General features: G+C 34.3%; 1 protein-coding gene across 3 annotated transcripts in view; it reads left to right on the forward strand.

Moving 5' to 3' along the window:
- TXNL1 (thioredoxin like 1) overlaps positions 1-23134 on the forward strand; it is a 42957-nt gene extending 19823 nt beyond the window's left edge. The window contains exons 4-10 of one of the 3 annotated variants that reach the window (XM_043966356.1): positions 8373-8495; positions 11095-11164; positions 13789-13961; positions 15857-15961; positions 19820-19872; positions 20831-20874; positions 22961-23134. In XM_043966356.1, coding sequence (XP_043822291.1) covers positions 8373-8495; positions 11095-11164; positions 13789-13961; positions 15857-15961; positions 19820-19846 — 498 coding nt within the window. In that variant the 3' untranslated portion in view covers positions 19847-19872; positions 20831-20874; positions 22961-23134. Of the gene's footprint in view, positions 1-8372; positions 8496-11094; positions 11165-13788; positions 13962-15856; positions 15962-19819; positions 20875-22960 lie in introns of all 3 variants that reach the window. The other 2 variants (XM_043966347.1, XM_043966336.1) reach the window with 2 other exon arrangements.
- Positions 23135-23483: the final 349 nt, after the last annotated feature.

The following is a 23483-nucleotide window of genomic DNA, read 5'->3' on the forward strand; positions in this document are numbered from 1 at the left end:
TTGGCCGGGCAATGAGGGTTAAGTGACTTGTCCAAGGTCACACAGCTAGTATCTGAGGCAGGATTTGAACCCTGGACCTCCTGAATCCAGGGCCGGTGCTGCACCACCTAGCTGTAACCCCCCCCCCCCTGCCCCCCAATTACATTTTAATCTGGTTTTTTGAAGGCACATGAAATTCAGCTGGGAGTTTGACACCTTTGTTTTATATCATGCTGCCTTTCTGATATCACTACTAATTGGGACATAATAGTCCCTTTTCTAATTTCTGATGTCCCTGACTTTTGATGTACTTTATAGTTTGAGAGGATGACTTAAATGCATCATCCCTTTGGAAATGTTACAACCTTTGAGGAACTTCTTGGGTCTGGGTGTTGACCTTTCATCTGAAATTAGAAGTTCAGAGCCATAAAATTGATTTAAATGTATCACCACAATAGTTATATTGTCACCTCTGACACTATGCAAAAGCCAAATCCAGTCATCACGTGTATAGCACAGCTAGTTGAGCTTAGTGCATAGGATACCCCCTCTTTGGGCACTTGGCAAAACTTACTTTAGCACATAGGAAAATTATTGTGTGGTTATTCACTCGTGAAAAATTTCACTGACTTCCTTTTTTAACACATAGAGACCATCTAAAAGTAGGAGTGAAGTTGATTCCTTAAGCATCATATCACCCTACTCAGGTAGCATTATGTTAAAAAACTAAGTCAGCCAATCTGCTATTGTAGGTGATACTTGTTTTAAGGATGTAGATCTTGTTTGGAAAGGAATCATGTATCTTAAAGAGTCCTGGAAACAGAAAAGTAATAGGAGCAAGAATCTATTTCTAGGTCCATATCCTAGTTCTGGTTCTGACTTATTATTGGTCATGTAATTAAGTCAGGCATTTCAGTCTCAGATTCTTCATTGTGTACATTGGGGAGGATAATACCTGACTTCTCTGTCTCAAAGATTTATTGATAATGTTCAAGAGATAAAATACTAAGAATTTATGTTTTTATTGTGCTTTCACACATGAAGTGCTATGTCAAAAATATCAATTTTATATATTCTATAAATGCCAGATAGATAAATACAAGGTGTCCCAGAAATCTTAGTGCAGCTTTTTAAGCTTCTGAAGCTGCACTAAGACTTCTGGGTCACCCTGTATACTTGACAGCTGTAATAATAACTAAACACATATAAGTGGGAAATTGCTTTAACACCCTCAGAAATGTCATTGTAAGTGATATTCCCTAGGACAGCTTTTCAAAAAGGATTTTTATCTTCCTCTGTGGCAAGTATTTTTAAAATCCATCCTTAAGTTTCAAGACTTAAATGACAAAAACCACTAAAATATAATTAGCCATAAGACATGTACTTATGGCATGAATGTTTGATTTTGTTTTTTGTACTATGGTATATTAGACTAAATTGCGAATTTCACAAATATTCTTAGGTGCAATAACATCTTTTGTGTAAGTATCACTCTGTCAACACTTAAAATTCACAGCTAAATATGGGGTGTATCTATTATTGAAGTGCTGATGAATTTACATGAAGTTTGGCTAATATTTTCATTGGTATCTTTACTCAGTATGATTTTATGTATGTATGTTAAGTAGTGAATTAAAAAAAAGTCATATCCTGGGGTCTGAGCTTAAGGATTGTGGTGAATTCATGGCTCTCTTATTTTTTTTTTAATTATAAAAGTATTTTATTATTTTCCAGTTACATGTAGAGATAGTTTTCAACATTTGTTTTTATAATATTTCTAGTTTCAAATTTTTCTCCCTCCCTCCCCATCTCCCCAAGACAGCAAGTAATCTGATAGAGACTTTATATGTACAATAACATTAAGCATATTTCTGCATTAGTCATGTTAGAAGAATCAGAGAAAAAAGGAAAAACCTCAAAAAAGAAAAGCAACAGCACCAAAAACAAAAGAAATAGTATGGTTCAATCTGCATCGATATTCCACAGTTCTTTTTTTTTCTGGATTTGGAGAGCATTTTCCATTATGAGTCCTTTGGAACTATCTTGGACCATGTTATTGCTGAGAAGAATCAAGGCTATCACAGTTGATCAACACATAATGTTGATGATACTGTGTACAATGTTCTCCTGGTTCTGCTCATCTCACTCATCACCAGTTCATGCAAGTCCTTCCAGGTTTCTCTGAAATCAATAGAATTCCATTACATTCATATACCACAACTTGTTCAGCCATTCCCCAATTGATGGGCAGCCCCATAATTTCCAATTCCTTGCCACCACAAAAAGAGCAGCTATAAATATTTTTGTACATGTGGATCCTTTTCCCTTTTTTATGATTTCTTTGGGAAAAAGACCCAATAGTGGTATTGCTGGGTCAAAGGGTATGCACAGCTTTATAGCCCTTTGGGCATAATTCCAAATTGCTCTCCAGAATGGTTGGATCAGTTCACAGCTCCACCGACAATGCATTAGTGTTCCAATTTTTCCACAGCTTCTCCAACATTTTTTATTTTCCCTTTTTGGCATATTAGCCAATCTGATAGGTGTCAGGTGGTACCTCAGAGTTGTTTTAATTTGCATTTCTCTAATCAATAGTGATTTAGAGTATTTTTTCATATGGCAATAGATAGCTTTGATTTCTTCATCAGAAAACTGCCTGTTCTTTGACCATTTCTCAATTGGGGAATGACTTGGATTCTTATAAATTTGATTTAGTTCTCTATATATTTTAGAAGTGAGGCCTTTATGAGAAATACTGGCTATAAAATTGTTTCACAGCTTTCTGTCTTCCTTCTAATTTTGGATGCATTGCTTTTGTTTGTACAAAAACTTTAATGTAATCAAAATAATTCATTTTGCATTTCATAATATTCTTTATCTCTTTTTTGATCATAAACTGTTCTCCTCTCCAAAGATCTGAAAGGTAAACTATTCCTTCCTCTCCTAATTTACCTTTTATGTCTAAATCATGTACCCATTTTGACCTTATTTTAATATAAGGCGTAAGATGTTGGTCTATGCCTAATTTCTGCCATACTATCTTCTAGTTTTCCCAGCAGTTTTTGTCAAATACTGAGTTCCTATCCCAGAAGCTGGAGTCTTTGGGTTTATCAAACAGTACATTACTAAAGTAATTTACTACTGTGTCTCCTGTGCCTAGCCTATTCCATTGATTCTCCACTCTATTTCTTAGCCAGTACCAAATAGTTTTGATGACTGCCGCTTTATAGTAGAGCTACAGATTTGGTACAGCTAACCCACCTTCCTGTGCATTTTTTTCATTAGTTTCCTTGACTTTTTGTTTTTCCAGATGAATTTCTAGCTCTATAAAATAATTTTTAGGTAGTCTGACTGGTATGGCACTGAATAAGTAAATTAATTTAGGTAGAATTATCATTTTTATTATATTAGCTTATTAACAGTTAATTGTGTAACTTTGGACAAGTTATGTAAATTTTTGATACATGTCTCCTATGAAGTAAATCTCTTCCCCTGCCTCTAAAGATATTTTAGAGCAGTATGTGATAGTTGATTTAAAAGTGTTTGGGGAAGTTGAACACATTATAGAAATACAAGGTATTGTTATAGGAATTCCCTTCTGTAAATTGGAAGAAATTGGTCATTTCTAAAGGTGTAGTAGCAGCAGATTTCTGCTTGCTTTGCAAATGCTTTCTGGATTTCATTAACTATCTCTTGTAATATTTTAAATAGTGTATCATGATATAGAACCACATAACATTATTTGTTTAAAGTATTTGTCTTAATCTTAAATGGATAACCTTGTCATATAGCTTATTCAAAAGGTAGTATTATTTGATAGCTTTAAAGCCCCAGGAGATTTCTTCTCATTTCTTCTTTCAGTTCTGACATCAAGAATATAACTAAGGAAGAGTTCTTTTTAGCCAGCAATAATGGCTGTAAGAGATGAACAATGGCGTAACTATACAATGTACCTCATTTTTTTGCAGATCGTAGTCCTTCCTACTAATTGGTGATTCATAAAACCCCCGAAAAAATTTTTTGCACCTATTCTTTAGAATAAACATAAATGAAAGCTTTTATTTAGAATGGTTGCTGTGGATTAAGTACTTTTAATAACCCCTTTTTTTTTTTAAACAACTGGGATACTTTTATCTTTTCCTTTTTCTGATTCTTTCCCTACTGCCTGTTAGCAAGACCATGTTTCTCCCATCCTTTAAAAAAAATACAAAGCCATTGCTTAATCCAGTCATCCTCATATCTCATAGTTCAGTATCTCTCTTCCCTTTTTTGGCTAAACTCTGTGAGAAAGCCATCTTCACCAGGAGCCTTTGCTTCTCCTCTTAGTTTCTTCTCAACACTCTGCATTTTGGTTGCTGACCTGGATCATTCCATTAGAATTGCTCTTTCTAAAATTACTAATGATCTAATTGTCAAATCTTATGACCCGTTCTCAATCCTCATCCTTCTTGACCTCTCTCTAGCCTTTAACACTTGATAACTGTCCTCTTCCTGGATATTAGGAAGCCACAATGTGATGTAGTGGATATTGTTTTGGTCCTGGAGTCTTATTTGCTGTGTGATTCTCCCTGGGTAAGTCATTTAACCTCTCTCAGTCTCAGTTTCATTCTCTGCAAAATGGGGATAATAATAGTACCTCTCTCATTTAGTTGTGAGTATGCAAAGCACTTTGATTATTTTTTCTCAGTCCCCTTCACTAGATCTTAATATATGTCACCCCTATTAATAATGGGGTTCCATCTTAGACCTTCTTTTCACTCTATACTATTTTGTTTGGTATTCATGTCAGTTTCCTTAAATTATTGTCTCTTTGTAGGTGATTCCTCAGTCTGTGTTTCTAGCCCTTGCTTCTCTCCAGAGCCCCAATCATCAACCACCTTCTGGATATCTCAAACTAAAAGTCATACCCTTGTTATTATCCACAGGGTTATTTCTGTATCTATGAATACCAAAATCCTTAAACTCCTAAACTCAACATGTCCAAAACAACCCATTGTCTTGACTCCTAAACCTACCCTTATTCCCAGTTTAACTATTCCCATTTTTCTAGATATCCAGGCTCACAACTTTGTTATTACCTCAACCTCTCATTTCCACTCACACCACATAATCAGTCTACCTTCATATATGTCCCCTTTTTTTCATTCATCCAAGTTCCACTCAAGTTCAGGCCCATATCACCTCTCAACTAAACTCAGTAGCTTATCAGTTTTTCTCTGTATCTACTTTTCCCAAAGTGCAGGTCTGGCTATGTTGCCATCCCCTACTGGGCAACTCTTCTGGCTCCCTGAAGCAAATATAAAGTCCTTTGCCATTAAAGCCCTTTACAACCTTTCTCCTTTCCTGTCTTCCAACTCTTTATCTTCCTCTACACACTCTGTAATCCATTTATTTGGGCCTACTTGTTCTTTAAATAATGTACTCCATCATTATCTCTGCCTCCTGGCTTCTTTCAAGACTCAGCTCTAAGTCCATTCTCTGCAAAGGGTCTTTCCTGGTTCCCTCCTATTCTTCAGTGCCTTCACTCTGAAATTACTTTCTGTCTACTCTCTACATACCTGATATATACATAGCTATTTACATGTTTTCTCCCATTAAGAATGTGAGATCCATGCACGTAGGTACAATGTTTTTGCTTTTCTTTGTATTTCTAATATACTTCAAACATTATTTGTATTCCTAATGCTTAACAGTGCCTAGCAGGTAATAAATGTTTGATAAATCCTTGTTCACTGCTTGCTGAACCCTTCCAACATTTTTCAATTTTGGGGGTCATTTTTATAAATTCCTGGGTGTAAGAGAAAACCTCAAGGTTGTTTTGATTAATATGTTTATTAGTGATAGAGATTGGATGTTTTTTTCATATGATGATTAATAGTTTCCACTTCTTTTGAGAACTTACTGTTAAGCTCTTTTGACCATTTATTGGGAAGTAAATATGCTTTTTGGCAGTATATATTTGTGTTAGCTTTCTTTATATCTTGGATATCAAGATCTTTATCAGAAACACTTGATACAAAGTCCTTTTCTTTCCCCCAATACTTTCCTTATCCTTGCTATGTTAAATTTATCTATACAGAGCTTTTCAATTTCATGAAATCAAAGTTTTAAAAATTGCTTCTCTTCCTTGTTGATTAATAGTTCAACCCCAACTCATAGCTGTGAGAAATATGCAATCTGCTTGTAACTTCTTAATATTATCTTTTCATATTCGTCATGTATTCATTTTGAATTTTTTAATGAAATGTGACATAAGATGTTATTTTAAATCTCATTTTCACCAGACTGCTTTCCAATTTTCTGAGCATTTCTAGCCAAATTAGCAGTGCTTTCCTAAAGAATTTGGGAGTTTATTGAACACTAGGTTTATTGAATTCTGTTATTTTCCTTGTCTAATCTTTACCAGTACCAAATATTTTTGATGATTATTGCTATATTATATAGATTGAGGTCTAGATGTGCTATTTTTATTTCCCCTTCATTTCTACCTTTTATCAAATTTTGCTGTTATTTAGACTTACTTTCAAGAATCCCTTTGGCAGTTTAATATAGCACCAGTTAAGTGAATTAATTTTGGTAGTCTTGCCGTTTTTATTGTACGGGCCAGGCTCAACCATGAACATCAAGTATAAGTTTATTTAAAATATTTTGTATTTGCAGCTAAATAGGTATTGCGTGTACTTTGGTAGATTGTCTGAGATGTTTTTTGCATTATGTGGCTATTTTGAATGGAACTTCCTTTTTTTTTTTTAATCTCCTGGTTTTTGTCATTACTGTATTGAGATAGTGTTGATTTTTGTGGGTTCATTTTCTGCCCTGCAACTTTACTGATGATATTAATTGCCTCAATTTCTTTATAGATTCCCTATGTTTTTCTCAATAAACCATTATGACATCAGCAAGAAGAGATATTTTTGCCTTTGCTGATCTTTATGCTTTCTTACTTTTTTCTTTTCTTATTGCTATTGCTAGTATTTCTAAAACTATATCAAATAATAGCAGAGAAGGGGGTATTCTTTTTTTTTATGATTATATAAAACATTACTATATTAGTCATTTTGTACAAGAAAACTTGAATAAAAGAAAAAAAATGAAAGTAAGTAAAAAATAGCATGCTTCAGCCTGTGTTCCATCAATATCAGTTCTTTCTTTGGAGATAGTATGTTTCATCAATAGTCTTTTGAATCATTGTATTGTCAAGAATAGTTAAGTCATTCACAATTCATCAAACGATACTGCTGTTCTGTGCACAGTGTTCTCCTGGTTCTGCTCACTTCACTGTACATCAGTTCATGCAGGTCTTTCCAGGTCAAGAAAAGGCTTTCTTGCTTTATTCCTATATTTATTGGGAAAGCTGGTGTTTCCAACCTTAGGTCTTTTTCATAGGAAATTTTATTTCATCATTTCCCTTATCTTGCACTTGTGACGTTGATTTTTTTGAATGACATTATAATATACTTATCTGTATCATACTTGATCCTGTTAAATTTGACTCATTTTATTCTGTTGTGATCCATAACTAAGGGAAAAAAGAAGTAGAATTTTTAAAGATCCTATGTAGATCTTAAATTTGCATTACTACTTTAGTCTACTAGAGCTGAGTTTGAGAAATACGGTTAAATCATGTGTAGTTTGTGGTTTAGTGAGTTCTTTCCAAATAAGTTTGTTATTGAAGCCTTAAACTTTAACTTTAATTGGGATTAAGTGACTTGCCCAGGGTCACACAGCTAGTAAGTGTTAAGTGTCTGAGGCCGGATTTGAATTCAGGTACTCCTGACTCCAGGGCCAGTGCTCTATCCACTGCGCCACCTAGTTGCCCCCCAAACTTTAACTCTTACTGCTCTGTGATCAAGATAAATAGTACCCAATATAAATAGAGAAATGTTTCTTTTTTCCCCTCACAGATGAAGGTTGTTTTGTTCTGCATAATTAAGTAATGTACTTATCACATAGAGTTGCACTTTTTTAAGTATCCAATTTTTTAAATTTAAATTTAAATTTTATTTTTTGCAGGGCAATGAGAGTTAAGTAACTTGCCCAGGGTCACACAGCTAGTAAGTGTCAAGTGTCTGAGGCTAGATTTGAACTCAGGTCCGCCTGAATCTAGGCCTGGTGCTTTGTCCACTGTGCCACCTAGCTGCCCCCTAAGTATCCAATTTTTAATATCTGTAGTAATACTTAGCAGCCTTTTTGATTATGGTTGAGCTACTTGAGTGGTATCTGGTGATGAATAGGTTTCAATCAATTAATGTGGGGAAAAGTGTAAGGATCATTACGAATTATGTATACATTTCCTTTAATAAACCAATAATGAGAAGAAATTTTTTTTCTAAAATTTTAAACCATTAGTATTAGCTCTTTTTCCTAAAATTTTAATTTATTTTTTTCCCCAGATGGATTTAATGCCCTTTATTAACAAAGCTGGATGTGAATGTCTTAATGAAAGTGATGAGCATGGATTTGATAACTGTTTACGCAAAGACCCTTCCTTTTTGGAATCTGACTGTGATGAACAGGTATTTAATGTTTAACTCAAAATTTGGAAGCTAAACTGTTGAGGGGTTTATTAGTGGAAATTTGATAAGCATTTTAGAGCTAAGAAAAGGGTACCAGCTCCTAGCTCTCATCCCTTATATCATAAAACATAAAACACAAATAAATAGGTTTCCAACCATATTGTTCCTGTAAAGCTTGCCAGGAATCGCATTTTACCTTCTGAGATTCTGGTAAAAGAAAGCACTTTTTAAAAAAATGTTTCTTTACATCTTTTGTTTTTATGTCACCTGAAATTCTCAATATATGCCTCTTTCTATCCTTTGCTGGAACTGATCCCTCATAACAAAGAATAAAAAGAGAAAAAACAATTCAAGGTAACTAACAGTTTGAAAAATTCTGACACAATTTGTAGTGTCTCATAGCTATAGCTCTCCATCTCTGAAAAGAAGAGAATTCCTCTTATTTGAGACTTAACTTGGTTATTATAATTTCACAGCATCCCCTTTAGATTGTTTTGGTGGTGATGGTCTTAACATTTACATTGTTGTAGTCCATTGTGTAGGAGCCAGGGGCAATTCCATTTGTGTTAGAGAGACAAAGAGTAATACAGATAGTTTTTGCTGTTAGAGCATCTAGAGGGGTTTAATATGAAATTAGGATAGTATCAGATCACAGAATATTTTTAGTACCAGGTGTGAAAGAGTTTATACTTTATATGCTAGGCCCTAGGAAATCACTGAAGATTTTTGAACAGAGAAGAAAGATTAATTTGGCCACATTATGAAAGATGTATTAAAGAGGGGGAAAGTTTCTACTTTTTTTCTTTCCTACATTGCTTAGAATAGTGCTGGGTAGTCAGTAAGTACTGCTTGGATTGAATCCAATAAATATTGATTAATTCAGTAAACATTTATTCAGTATCTACTATCTACAAGGCTTTGAGGGATGTGGAACTAAATTAAGGAGATTCTGGCCCTCAAGGAACTGTAGGTTAGTGGGCAAGAGAAATTTTTCTATAGAAATAACAAACATAAGGTAGAATATGATAAAGATTTTAAGAAGGTCACAAAGAAAGTGCTGTGGTATAGAGGGAGAATGTATGTACATTTGTGTTTTCAAGGGTGACATTTATATTTGTTCATTCTAATTGGTTTGGATTCTAAATTCTCTTACTTAAGTCAAGGATAGGCAAACTTTTCTCCTTAGCAGTTTGACCAATGTTTGCCTACCTGTCACCTGACATAATAGATTCAGGTAGAGGTAGAGAAGGACCTTATGAGAAGTGCAAACCACCAAGTGTCACACATTAATTCTAGGAAAATGTAATATTAAGCAAAAGAATATTACCTGGAGTGCCTGGTTTTATACCACTAAGTAACCAACTTAAATTTCAGGAAAATGGAATGTCAAGCAAAAGAATATTTCCAGGAAAACCTAGTTTTTCAATGTGAGATTTCTTTGTATAGTCAAAATTCAGACTTCAAAAGATGAAGTTTTAATAAAGACGTAAAATTGTATCATCTGTTTCAGCTGGGTCTTTCACTGGTTGAGGAAAGCTATCCCGTACAGGTCCCTCCAGGGCATTGCAGGTTTTTGGTGCTTCTTGTTCTTTCCCTCCCACTTCTGAGTTGGGTGCATTTTCTTGTGATCTAATGTAGTAGCTCTGGGGAAGAAAGTGTCAACCTTGGGAGGAGCTAAAACAACTTTATTTTTTTCTTGAAATTTTTTTATTGTTACCTATTGTTTCTATTTCAGTCATTTCTCTTCCTCCTGTCGCACCCACCCCTTGTAACAAAGAAAAACTTGTATGCAAAACCAGATGCTATAGTGACTGCTTCAAGGCACATTTCATATGTATAGACCTCCAACCTCTACTAAAAGTAGAAGTAAATGTTTCATCAACAGTTTTTCACAACAGAGATTGATTGTTACAGTTAAAGTTCAACTGCCTTATCATGTTGTTAGTGTGAATATAATTTTCCTTAATCTGCTTGCTTCAGCATGCATGAATTCATAAAAACTTCTCATATTTCTGAGTTACTAATGTTCATGTTTTCTTATGGTGGGGTATATTCCAATACATTCATGTACAATAATTTGTTCAGCTGTTCTCCAATTGATGGGCACATACTCATTTTCAGGTTTTTTTTTTTTTGCAGCCACAAGAAATGTTTCTGTAAATATTTTAGTATGTGTGGGACTTGTATCTGACTTTGATTTTTTTGGTATATGTGCTTAGTAATGGGATGGTCAAATGATTTATGAAAAATGGAGACATTTTTCTTGTATAATATTGAAATATTTTTCAAAATAATTAATTCACAGTTCATCCAGTAGTATGTGTGTTCTTGTCTTCCCATGTTGCTTGCATCATGGACTAGCTACATATTTTGTTGTCTTTATTGCTTTGATGTGAAAAATGAAATGTTTTATTTTACATTTCTCTTATTCTCAATCTACTTTGGGGACTGAGAAGTTTTTAATGTTAAATTATGCACACATATAAAAGTAAAATTTTTTTGCCCATCTTTGATATCTTATGTGAATTTAAATGTTGGATTTTTTTTCTGATCACTGTTTAAATTTTTCATGATGATGAAACTTACATTTTCTTCCTAGCTGCTTATTACTGTGGCTTTCAATCAACCTGTTAAGCTTTATTCCATGAAATTTCAAGGGCCAGATAATGGTGAGTAAATGTAGCCCTTCTTTTGACTCTCAGCTTTAACATTTTTAGTTATTTAATTTTTTGTTATCTTTTGGCCAAGAAGAATTTTGTGGGGTTGAGGGATGTTTGACATCTTTAATGACATGAACTGAAGAAGTACAATTTACCACTCACTACAGAAACTTAATTTTGCATTCAAAAATCTAATATTGATTTTAAATCCACAGGGGTACATCTACCTTAGTTGAAGTAGGAAAAAAAAATTGGTTCAGTCTAAAAATAAGCTTTAAATACATTCTTCTTGATTTAAAGTTGTTATTTTATAGGTCATTGAGTATTGAAATTGAGTTTCTTTGTTTTAATAGCTCATAAATAGCTTTTTTTGAATAAAAGTATTTTATTATTTCCCAGTTACATGTAGAGATAGTTTTCAACATTTGTTTTTATAAGATTTCCAATTTCAAATTTTTCTCCCTCCCTCCCCACTTCCCCTAGACATCAGGTAATCTGATATAGGTTGTGTGTGTGTGTGTGTGTGTGTGTGTGTGTGTGTGTGTGTGTGTGTATAAATAAATAAATAAAATAACATCAAACATATTTCTGCATCAGTCATGTTATAAGAGAAGAATCAGAGCAAAAAGGAAAAACCTCAAAAAGGAAAGAACAACAGCACCAACAGCAAAAGAAATAGTATGGTTCAATCAGCATCCATACTCCACAGTTCTTTTTTTTTTCCTGGATTTGGAGATCCCCTTCCATCATGAATCCCGTGGGACTCTCCTGTACCATTGCATTGGTGAGAAGAATCTAGTCCATCACAGTTGATCAACACACAATGTTGATGATACTGTGTACAATGTTCTTCTGGTTCTGCTCATCTCACTCATCAGTTCATGCAAGTCCTTCTAGGTTTCTCTGAACTCCTCCTGCTCATCATAGATAACTTTTTATAAAAAATTGAAACTGAATGGTGTCAGAGACCGTTTTCTTGAGCTAATTTTTTGGGGTTTTCCCCAATACCTAATACAATGCTCTGCAGATAGTATGCATTCTAAATGAGTGTTTGATGAATGAATAAAATTTGACTTATTGAAATTGAGAAGTAGCTATTTTGATTATAAATAGTATGGGCATTTATGATGGATTTGGATTAATCTATAGGAAAATGGCATTTTCTTTTAAAATGGGAATGTTTTAAAATTGGGTGTTACAAAAGGGAAATATATTTAAAGTTGACTATCAGATATTTTACAGACTGTATTCAAGGCATGAAGGTGCTAGGTTATTTTTTTTTATTTTACTGTTCTCTTGGAGCCTTTGATGGAAAGTTCTCTTCCCTCTCAGTGATTTGAAAGACCAAGTAGGCTACAAAGTCCATGGACTCCTCAGGATTCCAAATAGGCCTAAATTTAGCTTTGGAAACCCAGGTTATTAGAGGTAACATTTCCTTAAGAAGTATGGCAACATCATCTACTTTATAATAGATTAGGTGAATAGTTAGCACATATTTAAGAGTTTGCACTAACAAGAAAGAATTACTTCTTTTGAGATTATTACATATTAAAGTTTTGAGGGAAGAAAGGAAACTTTGACCATCATATAATTCCAGAGTTTGAAGGGTTTAACCTTTTTGAGCAAATAGATAATTTCTCAGTTCTTTTAATTTTTTATTTATTTATTTTTTTTTAGTGAGGCAATTGGGGTTAAGTGACTTGCTCAGGGTCACACAGCTAGTAAGTGTTAAGTGTCTGAGGCTGGATTTGAACTCAGGTACTCCTGACTCCAGGGCCAGCGCTCTATCCACTGTACCATCTAGCTGCCCTAATTTCTCAATTCTGTGCAGTTAGCTAAGTGACCTTAAAAAAAAAAGTTGATTGGGTTTTCTCCCAATTAAGTTATTCTCTAAATGTCAACTTATATTTCCCCCTCTCTTTAGATATTTTATCTATTTATCAAACTGTGTGATTGGGAATTAGTTTACCCTACAAATTTAAAGCACTTATTTAAAAAAATGCTATAGAAAAATTTTTTCCAAGGCAGACACTGATTTCCTGCTCTTGGGACTTTGATTACTTCATTTTATTTCACTAGGCCTTAGTTTCCTTATCTTTTTTTTTTTTTTTTGGATGGGGCAGTGAGGGTTAAGTGACTTGCCCAGGGTCACACAGCTAGTAAGTGTCAAGTATCAGAGGCCAGATTTGAACTCAGGTCCTCCTGAATCCAGGGCCGGTGCTTTATCCACTGTGCTCTGTAGCTGCCCCTCTTTATCTTTTAAATCGTGTTGGATTAGACCTCCAAAGTAATTTTTTAGTTCTAAAGTTGATGACCCTTAAGCTTCCCTTTTCAGCCAAGTTTCTTTTTCTTCCACTCCCTCCAAATTTAATTTAGAAATAGGGATTTTAGTATGCCCCTGAAAGTTAGAACAAAATATTAATGTTAATATTCCATTGAAATTTTCTCCCAAATTAAGTGTGGTAACTTTTTATTCCTCTAAGTCTAATTTCAAGGCCTTCTTGCTTCTGTGTCCCCACTTGTATCACTTTTAAAATTGTAAGAGCTGAATAATTATTGGATAGCTGACTTTATAAAGGTTTCCCTAAAAAGTTCCGGTTTAATTTTTTCTTTCTTTTTTTTTTTTTTTGTAGGTCAGGGTCCTAAGTATATAAAAATCTTTATCAATCTACCCCGATCTATGGATTTTGAAGAGGCAGAAAGAAGTGAACCAACTCAAGCCCTGGAACTAACACAAGATGATATTAAAGAAGATGGTATTGTCCAACTTCGTTATGTTAAATTCCAAAATGTTAACAGTGTAACTGTAAGTAATATTTCATGAAAGCATCGAAAAGATTTGTTAATGACAGTTCATTTTTAGTGGGGGGAGGGGATAATGCAATCGGGGTTAAGTCACTTGTTCAGTGTCACACAGCGAGTAAGTGGCAAAGAATCCTGGACCTAATACACATATTATAGGCAGCTAGATGGTGCAAAGGATAGAGCCCTGGGCCTGGACTCAGGATGAGCCAAATTAAAAATTCAGTCTTATGCACTTACTAGCTGTGTGTCCTTGGGCAAGTCACTTAAATTTCTGTTTGCCTGGTTTTGCTTTTTGTTTTTTCAAAAAAAGGGAATAGAAACCACCAAAAACAGCAATTTGAGAAGGAAAAAAGCTATTAGAAATGGAAATATAAACCTAACTTATAATTTTAAATGTGAATGGATTAAATAATTCAATATAATGTGTCAGATTGGATTAAACAAAAGGCCACAGTCTGTTGCTTACAACAAACACACCTAAAAAACAAAGACATACATAAAATTAAGGGGCTATAACAAAATTTACTATGTATCAGGTGAATCCAAAAAAAGCAGGAGTTGGACTCTTGCTACAGTCAAAGGAAAAACAAAAAATTCACAACAGTTAAATTTAAACCTTTCAGAAGAAGGGAAGTCCTCTAACTCTAAATTCTATGCTATATTCTTGCCCACAGTAGAAAAAGGAGTTATCCTCATTACCTGTGTGTGTGTGACCCATGATATGTCAGGAGAGCATCCTTACCCAAGATTCTTTAGAATGAGATTTCTAATCTATTACCTCTTTTTATTTAATACAGTGAATGGGTTTGAAGTGTATGTGGAGGGAGTAGGAAAGTGGATGGAAGAGGTCGTCAGTGGATTCCACATTTAAATGATACAGCTTCTCCTATTTTCTGTCTATTTTTGTCTTTTGGGACATAAGCTTCCTTGTACAAAGTGAGAAAGTAAGCCAAAGTTAAAAAAATAAGACTGGTTTTGTCCTGTCAGTTAAAACACTATTTTTCAAGTATTTTTTTTTTCCTAAGTGTAGTAAAGAGCTTAAACATCAGGTAGCCTAGGATTTAGAATTAAAAGATCTGGGGTCCTTCTGAGGCATCTGAAGAGTTGTATTTTTATAAAATCAGTTAATCATATAATTATAATCATGTTATGTAATCAGGTAATCACATTTTTTATAATTATCAAGCATTTAAGCACCTATTGTATGCTAAGCTGCACTGAAATGTCTGAACAACAATTTGCCAGGCACTTTGTTAGGTGCTGTGGATACAAAGACAAAGATGAAAATGGCCCCTGCCTTCAAGGAGATTACATTGTACATGAACCTTTCAATGGTGTGTTCTGAAGACATCAGAAATTCTGCCATTCCATCAATATATTTTTTCTTATTAAGGCATAAGACTTTTCACGTGCACCGTGTATGTATAGGTAGCTATGGCAACACTAGGGTAGGGGACTATAAGAACTAAGTGAATGAAAGGCATGGTGTAAGGAGGCCAAAGGTACAACACATTCTTTAAATTTCATTTCTGTTTATTACCATTTCCTTTGACCTGTAATGCATTTTTATTTATTTTACTAAACCTTTTTCCAATTACATTTCTTTTATATATATATATTTTTTTTGGTGAGGCGATTGGGGTTAAGTGACTTGCTTAGGGTCACACAGCTAGTAAGTGTTAAGTGTCTGAGGCCAGATTTGAACTCAGGCCCTCCTGACTTCAGGGCCAGTGCTCTATCCACTGCACCATCTAACTGCCCCTGACTTGTAATGCATTTTACAAGTAACCTCAAGGAAATTATTTAGTAAATGTAAAAAAATCTAACTTGTTGCATGTTCATCAAAAATTCATTGGTAAATGTAGATATCAAAAACTCCTTTCTTCTTTATTTTAGTTATTTGTTCAGTCCAATCAAGGTGAAGAAGAAACAACAAGAGTTTCATATTTTACATTTATTGGTACTCCAGTTCAAGCAACAAATATGAATGACTTCAAACGAGTAAGTTTGCTCCAAAAAACAACTACCTATAGGAAATATAAAGCCTAAGGAATTATTCTTTAAAGAAAACACATGCACATTTATTTCAGGTGTTCTCTGCTGGAACAATTTGAAATTTGAGTTTCCACATAGGGATTAAAGTTATATTATTAAATAAGATGTGTTGCTTCATCAGGTAAAAGTCACCTTACTGGACTTATTGACTGCATCTTTAACATCTAATACTTTTTGGTACACTGGGTGTTATAGCTAATGGCACTTTAGACAAGTTACAGGAGAAATGATAGAAAAGGTGTATTGCTAGCATTTGGAACTTAAAGGAATTGGAATAAATGGAATATTCAACTGCCAAGTAGTAGTAGTACCTTGTAGTGAACAACTTATAGGTTATAATGGTACAAACATTTTGATTATTGTTTTATTTGAAAAAAAATTTAAAAAACAGAGCAGTTTAAGGAATTTGCTCTACAGAAATTTCCAAAAGAAAAATGGACTTGAGTTCATTTCAGAAAATGGAACTTTATAATTAATTTTCAAATGTTGTAGTATTCTTAATATGAAAAGACAACATATTTTAATATCAATTGACCTTTATTGGGAACTCTTAATATATGTGTTTAGCTTTGGGTACCTAGGGTTTGTTACTTAAATAGAAATTTTTTCTAGGAGTGACATCCTTTCAGATTGGAGTGCACGCATGCATGTACATGTGTGTACACAGAGACACAGACACAATCACACATCACTCCATCATAAGAAAACTATTCATTGTTAATACTAGTAGGCCAGTAATTAGTTTAAACTTAGGATTCTAGAAGCATGGAACTTGGTCATCACCAGAAATATCATAAAATTCTGCTATTCAATCAAAAACATTTATTAAGTATCTACCATGTGCCAGGCCTTGGCAATACAAATATAAATATGAAGTGTTCTTTGGCATTAAGGAGCATACATTCTACTAGGGGTATATGTATTCACAGATAGGTATTTAGGGCATATCCAAAATAAAAGACACAGTAATTGGGTGGTGGGAGGGGGAACTGGGAAGGGGATAGATACTAACAGCCAGTAATGAGTCGAGCTCTCTGGAAGTAAGGTGAGCTGAACTGAGCTTTGAAGGGGCTGGTTCCAAAGAATGGAGGGGAGGAGGCCTATCAGAAGTGGAGGGTGCTCATTTCCTTTACTATAAATGGTTTTATTGAATCACATCTGTAAAACTGAAGACGTTGATAAATATCTGAGCTGGGTGTGTGTGAGAAGCCATGAAACACCAGAAAGAGTGCCAAATTTGAGGTCAGAAGGCTTGGATTCAAATTTCAGCCCTATCTTGGGACCACTTAACTGCCTGGACTTCATTTTTATCAGAAAAATGAGGTTTCAGCTACATAAATCTATGAGTCTATGGTCAAATCAGATTCCCAAGTATTGTCATTAACTTTCTAGAACCATTTTATCATCTCAAACAGGAATAACAATATGCCTAGATATGTTAAATAAAATGAGAGGTCAAAAAAATAACTGTAGCTATGGGGGAACTTTTCAGTTGACTGCTTTTAATTCAAATGGCACTTCATTTAGACAGGTCTTAGCTGTGCCTCATCTAGAGTACTCCAATGTCCCCTGTTCCCTTAAAGTCTTTGCTCATCGTCTCTTTGAAGGTTATTAATAATTCTGTAAAAGGTATATGTTTATATTTCTATATTTCTGATTTTCTGACTCTAGCCCAATGTAATTCCTCATTCCTTACCACAATTTATACTAACAGATGACTTCAAAGATTTTTAAAAATATATTCACTCATAAACTTCATATATACCTTTTTACCTTTCATATCCCATCTGTCCATACTTATTTTCCTTACATACATATATGTATATGTGTGTGTCTGTGTATGTGGACACACATACACGTATCTAAATAATAGTCATACTTTCCTGGTCTTTATGCATTTACATCCTTTGTCTCTCACCTCTAGTCTAGTCATCTTTATTTGCCAAATCAATATTGTTCTCTTTTAAACACCAGTTCAGTACCTGCCTCTTTCAGGATGGCCAACAGGGTGTTACAAGTATACCATCCTTGACTTGGGTGCCTGTTTATTTTAGTACTTTGCTACATATTCATCTCTTTAATTTGTTTGTTTCATGTGATGGTTATTTAGTTTTTTTTATACTCATATACTCTTTTCTTATGTTTTGCTCCTCCTTTCCTGTTCTTTTAGTATAGTATGTTGTGCTATTATGAATTGAAAACCTATTCAAACTTATTAAATATTACATGTACTTTTTTTCTTTTGTAGACCTATATGAGTTTTTTCTTATTGCAGTTACTTATTTTGTTGTTTTTAGTAAAGATTTTTCAGTGGTACACATGATATCATTTCAAAAAGTATGGATTTTATGGCACTTGTTTTCAGTTTTTCTTTAGAACTGATAGGTGACATTCTATAGAGTAAGAAATGCTTATGTATTAAAATGAATTTTGATATGAAACTCAACACCACTCTTTATATAATTATTTAACTACTGGAGATAAAAATGAAACCCCAAACACATTTCCTGTTAACTAAAAGAATTTCTGGTCTAGTTAGGGAGACAGAGGTATAAGTACTTGGAAAGAAGTTACCCAACCAATGATAACGATAGAAATGTCACAAAGATTGGTACAGGATTGGCAATAGAGACCAGTAAATGGTGTATAGACAGCCAGTGCTGTAAGTTCAGAAGAGAGAAAAATTCCCTGGGAAGCTTTCATGGCAAGCTAACAGTACTTCAGCCAAGCCTTTTAGTTGTAATTGGAGGGAGACCATGTCATTCATTCAGCAAATATCTGTGTCCTTCAAAAGCACTGGAGGAGATACACAAGCAACAGCCCCTGCCCCTTGGGCCTTTATAAATTGGAATAAATGGCATGAGTAAAGGTGTGGAATCAGGAAAGCATGGGGCTCGCTGACAAGGCCAGAAGTATAACATTCTTTCCCCTTTTCTTGTTTACTCGGTCCAAATTTAAATGGGCTTATTAATAAGATTTTTTTTCAGGTCAAGTTAAAATTAACCTAGACAGTTCTGTTCAGTATAGAGAAGAAACATTTGATGTGTGTAATGAAGCATATAGCAGTGAATATTTTGTTATAACACTTTTGAAGCGAAGAAAGTAGAAACTTTTAGCTTTAATATTTTTTTGAGGTGGAGTTGGCTCTCACTGTATTGTTAACATTGTATCTTTAAGATGACTGGAGTTCAGGTAATGTTGAAGGATGCACATTTGAATGTGAACAGAATTTTTTCACTTCAGAACTCTCTTTCCTCTTCCATCCCCCACATGCCATCATTGTGATTTCTCAAGCTACATAAGAATTGATTTAAAATAAAGAGTGGGTAAAAAATTACTATTATTGATTACCAATTGGATTGTTGCAGTAGTCATTACAATTAGTTTTTAATATGTAACCAGAGAGGTTGGGATCGTTTTATGAATTTTAATTTGAGGGAAAAATAAAATATAAAATCTCTAGTGTTACATAGTATGCGAAGCTCACTGTGGTCTAAAATCTGGGGAAGTAGAGTGGAGTTTTTTTGGTGCTAAAATATGCTGTTTATATAGATTGCTTTCTCTTACTACTTTTTATTAAAACCAAAAATTGTAATTGTTTTTAATTGAGCAAAAAATAGGTATTTGAAAATGAGCTAAAATGTAGGTGTTTCTTTTGTCTCTATTTGTATGTGGGAATGATACTCATAATAAGCCAAGCAAATTTTTATTACTGTAATGAAATTATACTTCCCCTTATTCTCTTAATGGGCCACTCACATTTTCCAGCTATTTTCGTAACACTTTTGTCTGTTTATTTTTCAGCTGATTAATCCAACTCAAATGAACTAAAAACACAGAAGATTTTTTTAAATGAAGTAATATAGAGATTGATCTTGTCCCACTCTGCTCCCTTCCTTGCTTCTCTGCTCATCTAGCACCTGTCTGCTCTCACCCTTTCCACAGTATCACCATTGCTGGTGCAAGAGCCTTCTCTACAGCTCCTATCATCTGGATCTGCCTTCTTGTGTCCATATTTCATCAGCCATCTCTCTTCAGTTCCCACTTTAGTTCATTTCTCTTACTTGGGCTATTAATTTTGTTTTCTTTACAACTAAGTGCTTTTATTTATTCACCATACCATGTGTCTTATACTGCTTTCTGTTAATTTTTAATTTCTTGCTATTTTTTACCTAATTTAATAAGGCATTTTAAAGAAGTTGTACTTTAAATCACAATTTGAAGTACAATTCTCCTTAATTTTTATATTTACTAAATGTGATATGAAATAATCAGTCCTGAAGGCTGCTTTTAGTTTTTGTTTTGGGATATCATGTATCCTTTAGTTGATTTCATTTAGCAAATTAAATATTGCTTAACCCATGATAGCATTTTCAGGTCCTTTTGTACTCACATAATATTTTGGGTAGGCTTTGAGAGTTGGAGAAGGGTGGTAAGAGAGGATGCAAGGTTCTACCTCATTTCTGATTGATTTTGTATCCTGATAGATTAGAAGGCTTTTAAGAGGTAGTTATTTCTTTTCTTTTCTTTGGATTTATGTGTGTTTAAACTTGAAGAATATAAATTAAAGTTGTACTGTATATCAGGGTAACAGAAAGCACAGGGCCAGATAGAGGATAGGGGTAAAATATTAAAATAGAAGGCAGTCTGAATCTTTTCAAAAAACCAAAATCTTTATCACCTAGTATTGATGTACCCTAGATGCTGTTAGTCAGTGAAGTGATGTATGGGCTCAGAGAAGAAGGAAAAAAACGCTTAGGGCTTGGGGGTGGGAAATCCAAATGTACTGGTATGCTTAATTTCTTTTTTTTACAGAGAATACACATTGGCAAGTTGAGAGGTATCAACCTGTGAAACCAGTATGCAGATTTGTATCTTAACTGTTACACATCTGCTAACATTTTAATATTTAATATATTAGTGAGGGTTTTTTTGGTTTTGTTGTTCTTTGCTTAATCTGAAAGCTCACTGTTGTGCTTGTTGCCACAATAATACAAATGAAGAATAAATGCTTTTAATCATCTGTTTAAATTCATTTCTTTCACTACCCTGGTAGTTCTTTTTTTTTTTTTTTTTTTTGGTGAGGCAATTGGGGTTAAGTGACTTGCACAGGGTCACACAGCTAGTAAGTGTTAAGTGTCTGAGGCTGGACTTGAACTCAGGTACTCCTGACTCCAGGGCCAGTGCTCTATCCACTGTGCCACCTAGCTGCCCCTACCCTGGTAGTTCTTTTTTTTTTTTTTTTTTTTTTTTTTTTTTTTTTAGTGAGGCAATTGGGGTTAAGTGACTTGCCCAGGGTCACACAGCTAGTAAGTGTTAAGTGTCTGAGGCCGGATTTGAACTCAGGTACTTCCGACTCCAAGGCCTGTGCTCTATCCACTGCGCCACCTAGCTGCCCCTACCCTGGTAGTTCTTAAACACTGGTTACTTCTTTCCCCATTTCCTATTCTTAGAACTCTGTATGCTACTATTAATTTTTAAAGTTTCTTGATGTAGTTCTTTCTAGAATCAAAAGTTCAGTTTTGTGAGTCATTAGAATAATTTCCCTCATATAGGAGAAAAACCTGCCCTTAGAGTCCTGGAATGCTAGAGCCACATCTGGTCTATCCCCGAAACTCATAAATAACCTTTCAAGCAGTAGATGGCTTTCAGAACTTAGTCCCTCACTATGCTAGGCAGAGCCATATTCTTTTTTGTTTTTTTGCTGGGCAATGAGGGTTAAGTGATTTGCCCAGGGTCACATAGGTAGTATGTGTCAACTGTCTGAAGCTGGATTTGAACTCAGGTCCTTCTGAATCCAGGGCTGGTGCTTTATCCACTGCGCCATCTAGCTGCCCCCAGAATCATATTCTTTACCTTTTAGATTTGTCATATACAGGGTGTCCCAAAAAGTTGTCATGCAGCTTTAAGCTTTTAAAGCTTAGTGTGATAAGAAATAAATTAAAGCTAATAGCTTAAAACTGCAATAAGATTTTTGGGACGCCCTGTATGTTGGTGATTTGACATGAGTGTTGCATGATATAAAATAACTGCTGTTGTCAGGAGACAGTTTATTAATGGTGGATTGTAGGGCATTTTATGTGCACCTGTTTGTGCTGTTAAAATGAAATTTGTTTGATTTTAGACCTTTAGGATTAAGTGCTATTAGGATGCACATTTTATATTTTAAATAACAGACTTCTAGATCTTTTGGCAGAAACAAAGTTTTACTTACATTTTTAGAACTTTATATTTTTATTGAAGCCAGTATGCCAGATTCAACCAAAAACAACTAAATCTAATAGAAAACAATATGCATTAAGGAAAAATGCATCTCTCCCTGCTGCAGAAATTAGTTGTTTTTGATGGTCTTTTTTATTGCATGTTTGTACATTGTAGAAGAAATTTAGAAACTTGTCAACAGCATGAAGAGATGGATTTGGCATACTGTTAACTTCAACCTTTTTTTTATTTGTGGGGCATTGGGGGTTAAGTAACTCGCCCAGGGTCACACAGCTAGTAAGTGTCAAGTGTCTGAGACTGGACTTGAACTCAGGTACCCCTGAATCTAGGGCCGGCGCCCCATCCACTACGCCACCTAGCTACCCTCAAACTTTTTTAAATAGGCAGTTAATTGAAAACTCTTTTTTTAATAATATGGAAAATATGTTTTGCTTCACTCATATAAGAGCTTTTTGTTTTGTTAACTTTTCTAAATTGTCAACCTTGCTTGGAAAACTGTGTGGAAAAGTCAGAAAAAGCCTGCATGTGTTCCATTTATTCTTTGGCACTTAGAGGGTCACAATTTGCTCCATCACTGAAAATAGATTGCATGCCAAAAAGATGCAGTGATAAAAATTAATACTAGTGTTGGGGGTGGGGTTTGGGGGTGGGAGGAGGAAGGTTTGTTTGTATTTTTAAAAAAATGCACATTTACAAATCAAATTTTCCATTCTTTCTTCCTAGGTAGTTGGTAAGAAAGGAGAAAGCCATTAAGATGCAGAAGACACTGGAAAGACCTTATTGCAATCAAAATGGATCTTCACTTTATCTACGGCTCCTGGATAATTGCTTGACCCTAGCCAGAGACTGTCAATGTTTCCTTTAATGCCATTACCAATAAATCATTGCTTTTGTTCAGATGGTTTCACTAGTGTTTCTATTGTAATCTTGATACATGTATTTGTAAATAAAAGTCATTACTTTTGCCAAATTTAATTTTTGTCATTTTAAGTATGTAAGAATTTTTACTTTCCATTTGTTTTGAAATTTTCTGGCTTTGGATTTTAGGAGACTTAACATATTCTGTGTTATACTGGCTGACAGTTGACTTTTTAAAATTGAGAAACTGTCATAATTAAGGGTTATCTGTTTTTGAGAAAATATCAGTTTAATACAATAAAAATTTGAAATGCAAGGGACTGAGAAGAATGGATTTTGAAGTGCCCATGTTTGTATTATGTAATATTTTTATTAAAGAACAGTTGGT

The sequence above is a fragment of the Dromiciops gliroides genome, chromosome 1, assembly GCF_019393635.1.
Source record: "Dromiciops gliroides isolate mDroGli1 chromosome 1, mDroGli1.pri, whole genome shotgun sequence".
Lineage (NCBI taxonomy): Eukaryota > Metazoa > Chordata > Mammalia > Microbiotheria > Microbiotheriidae > Dromiciops > Dromiciops gliroides.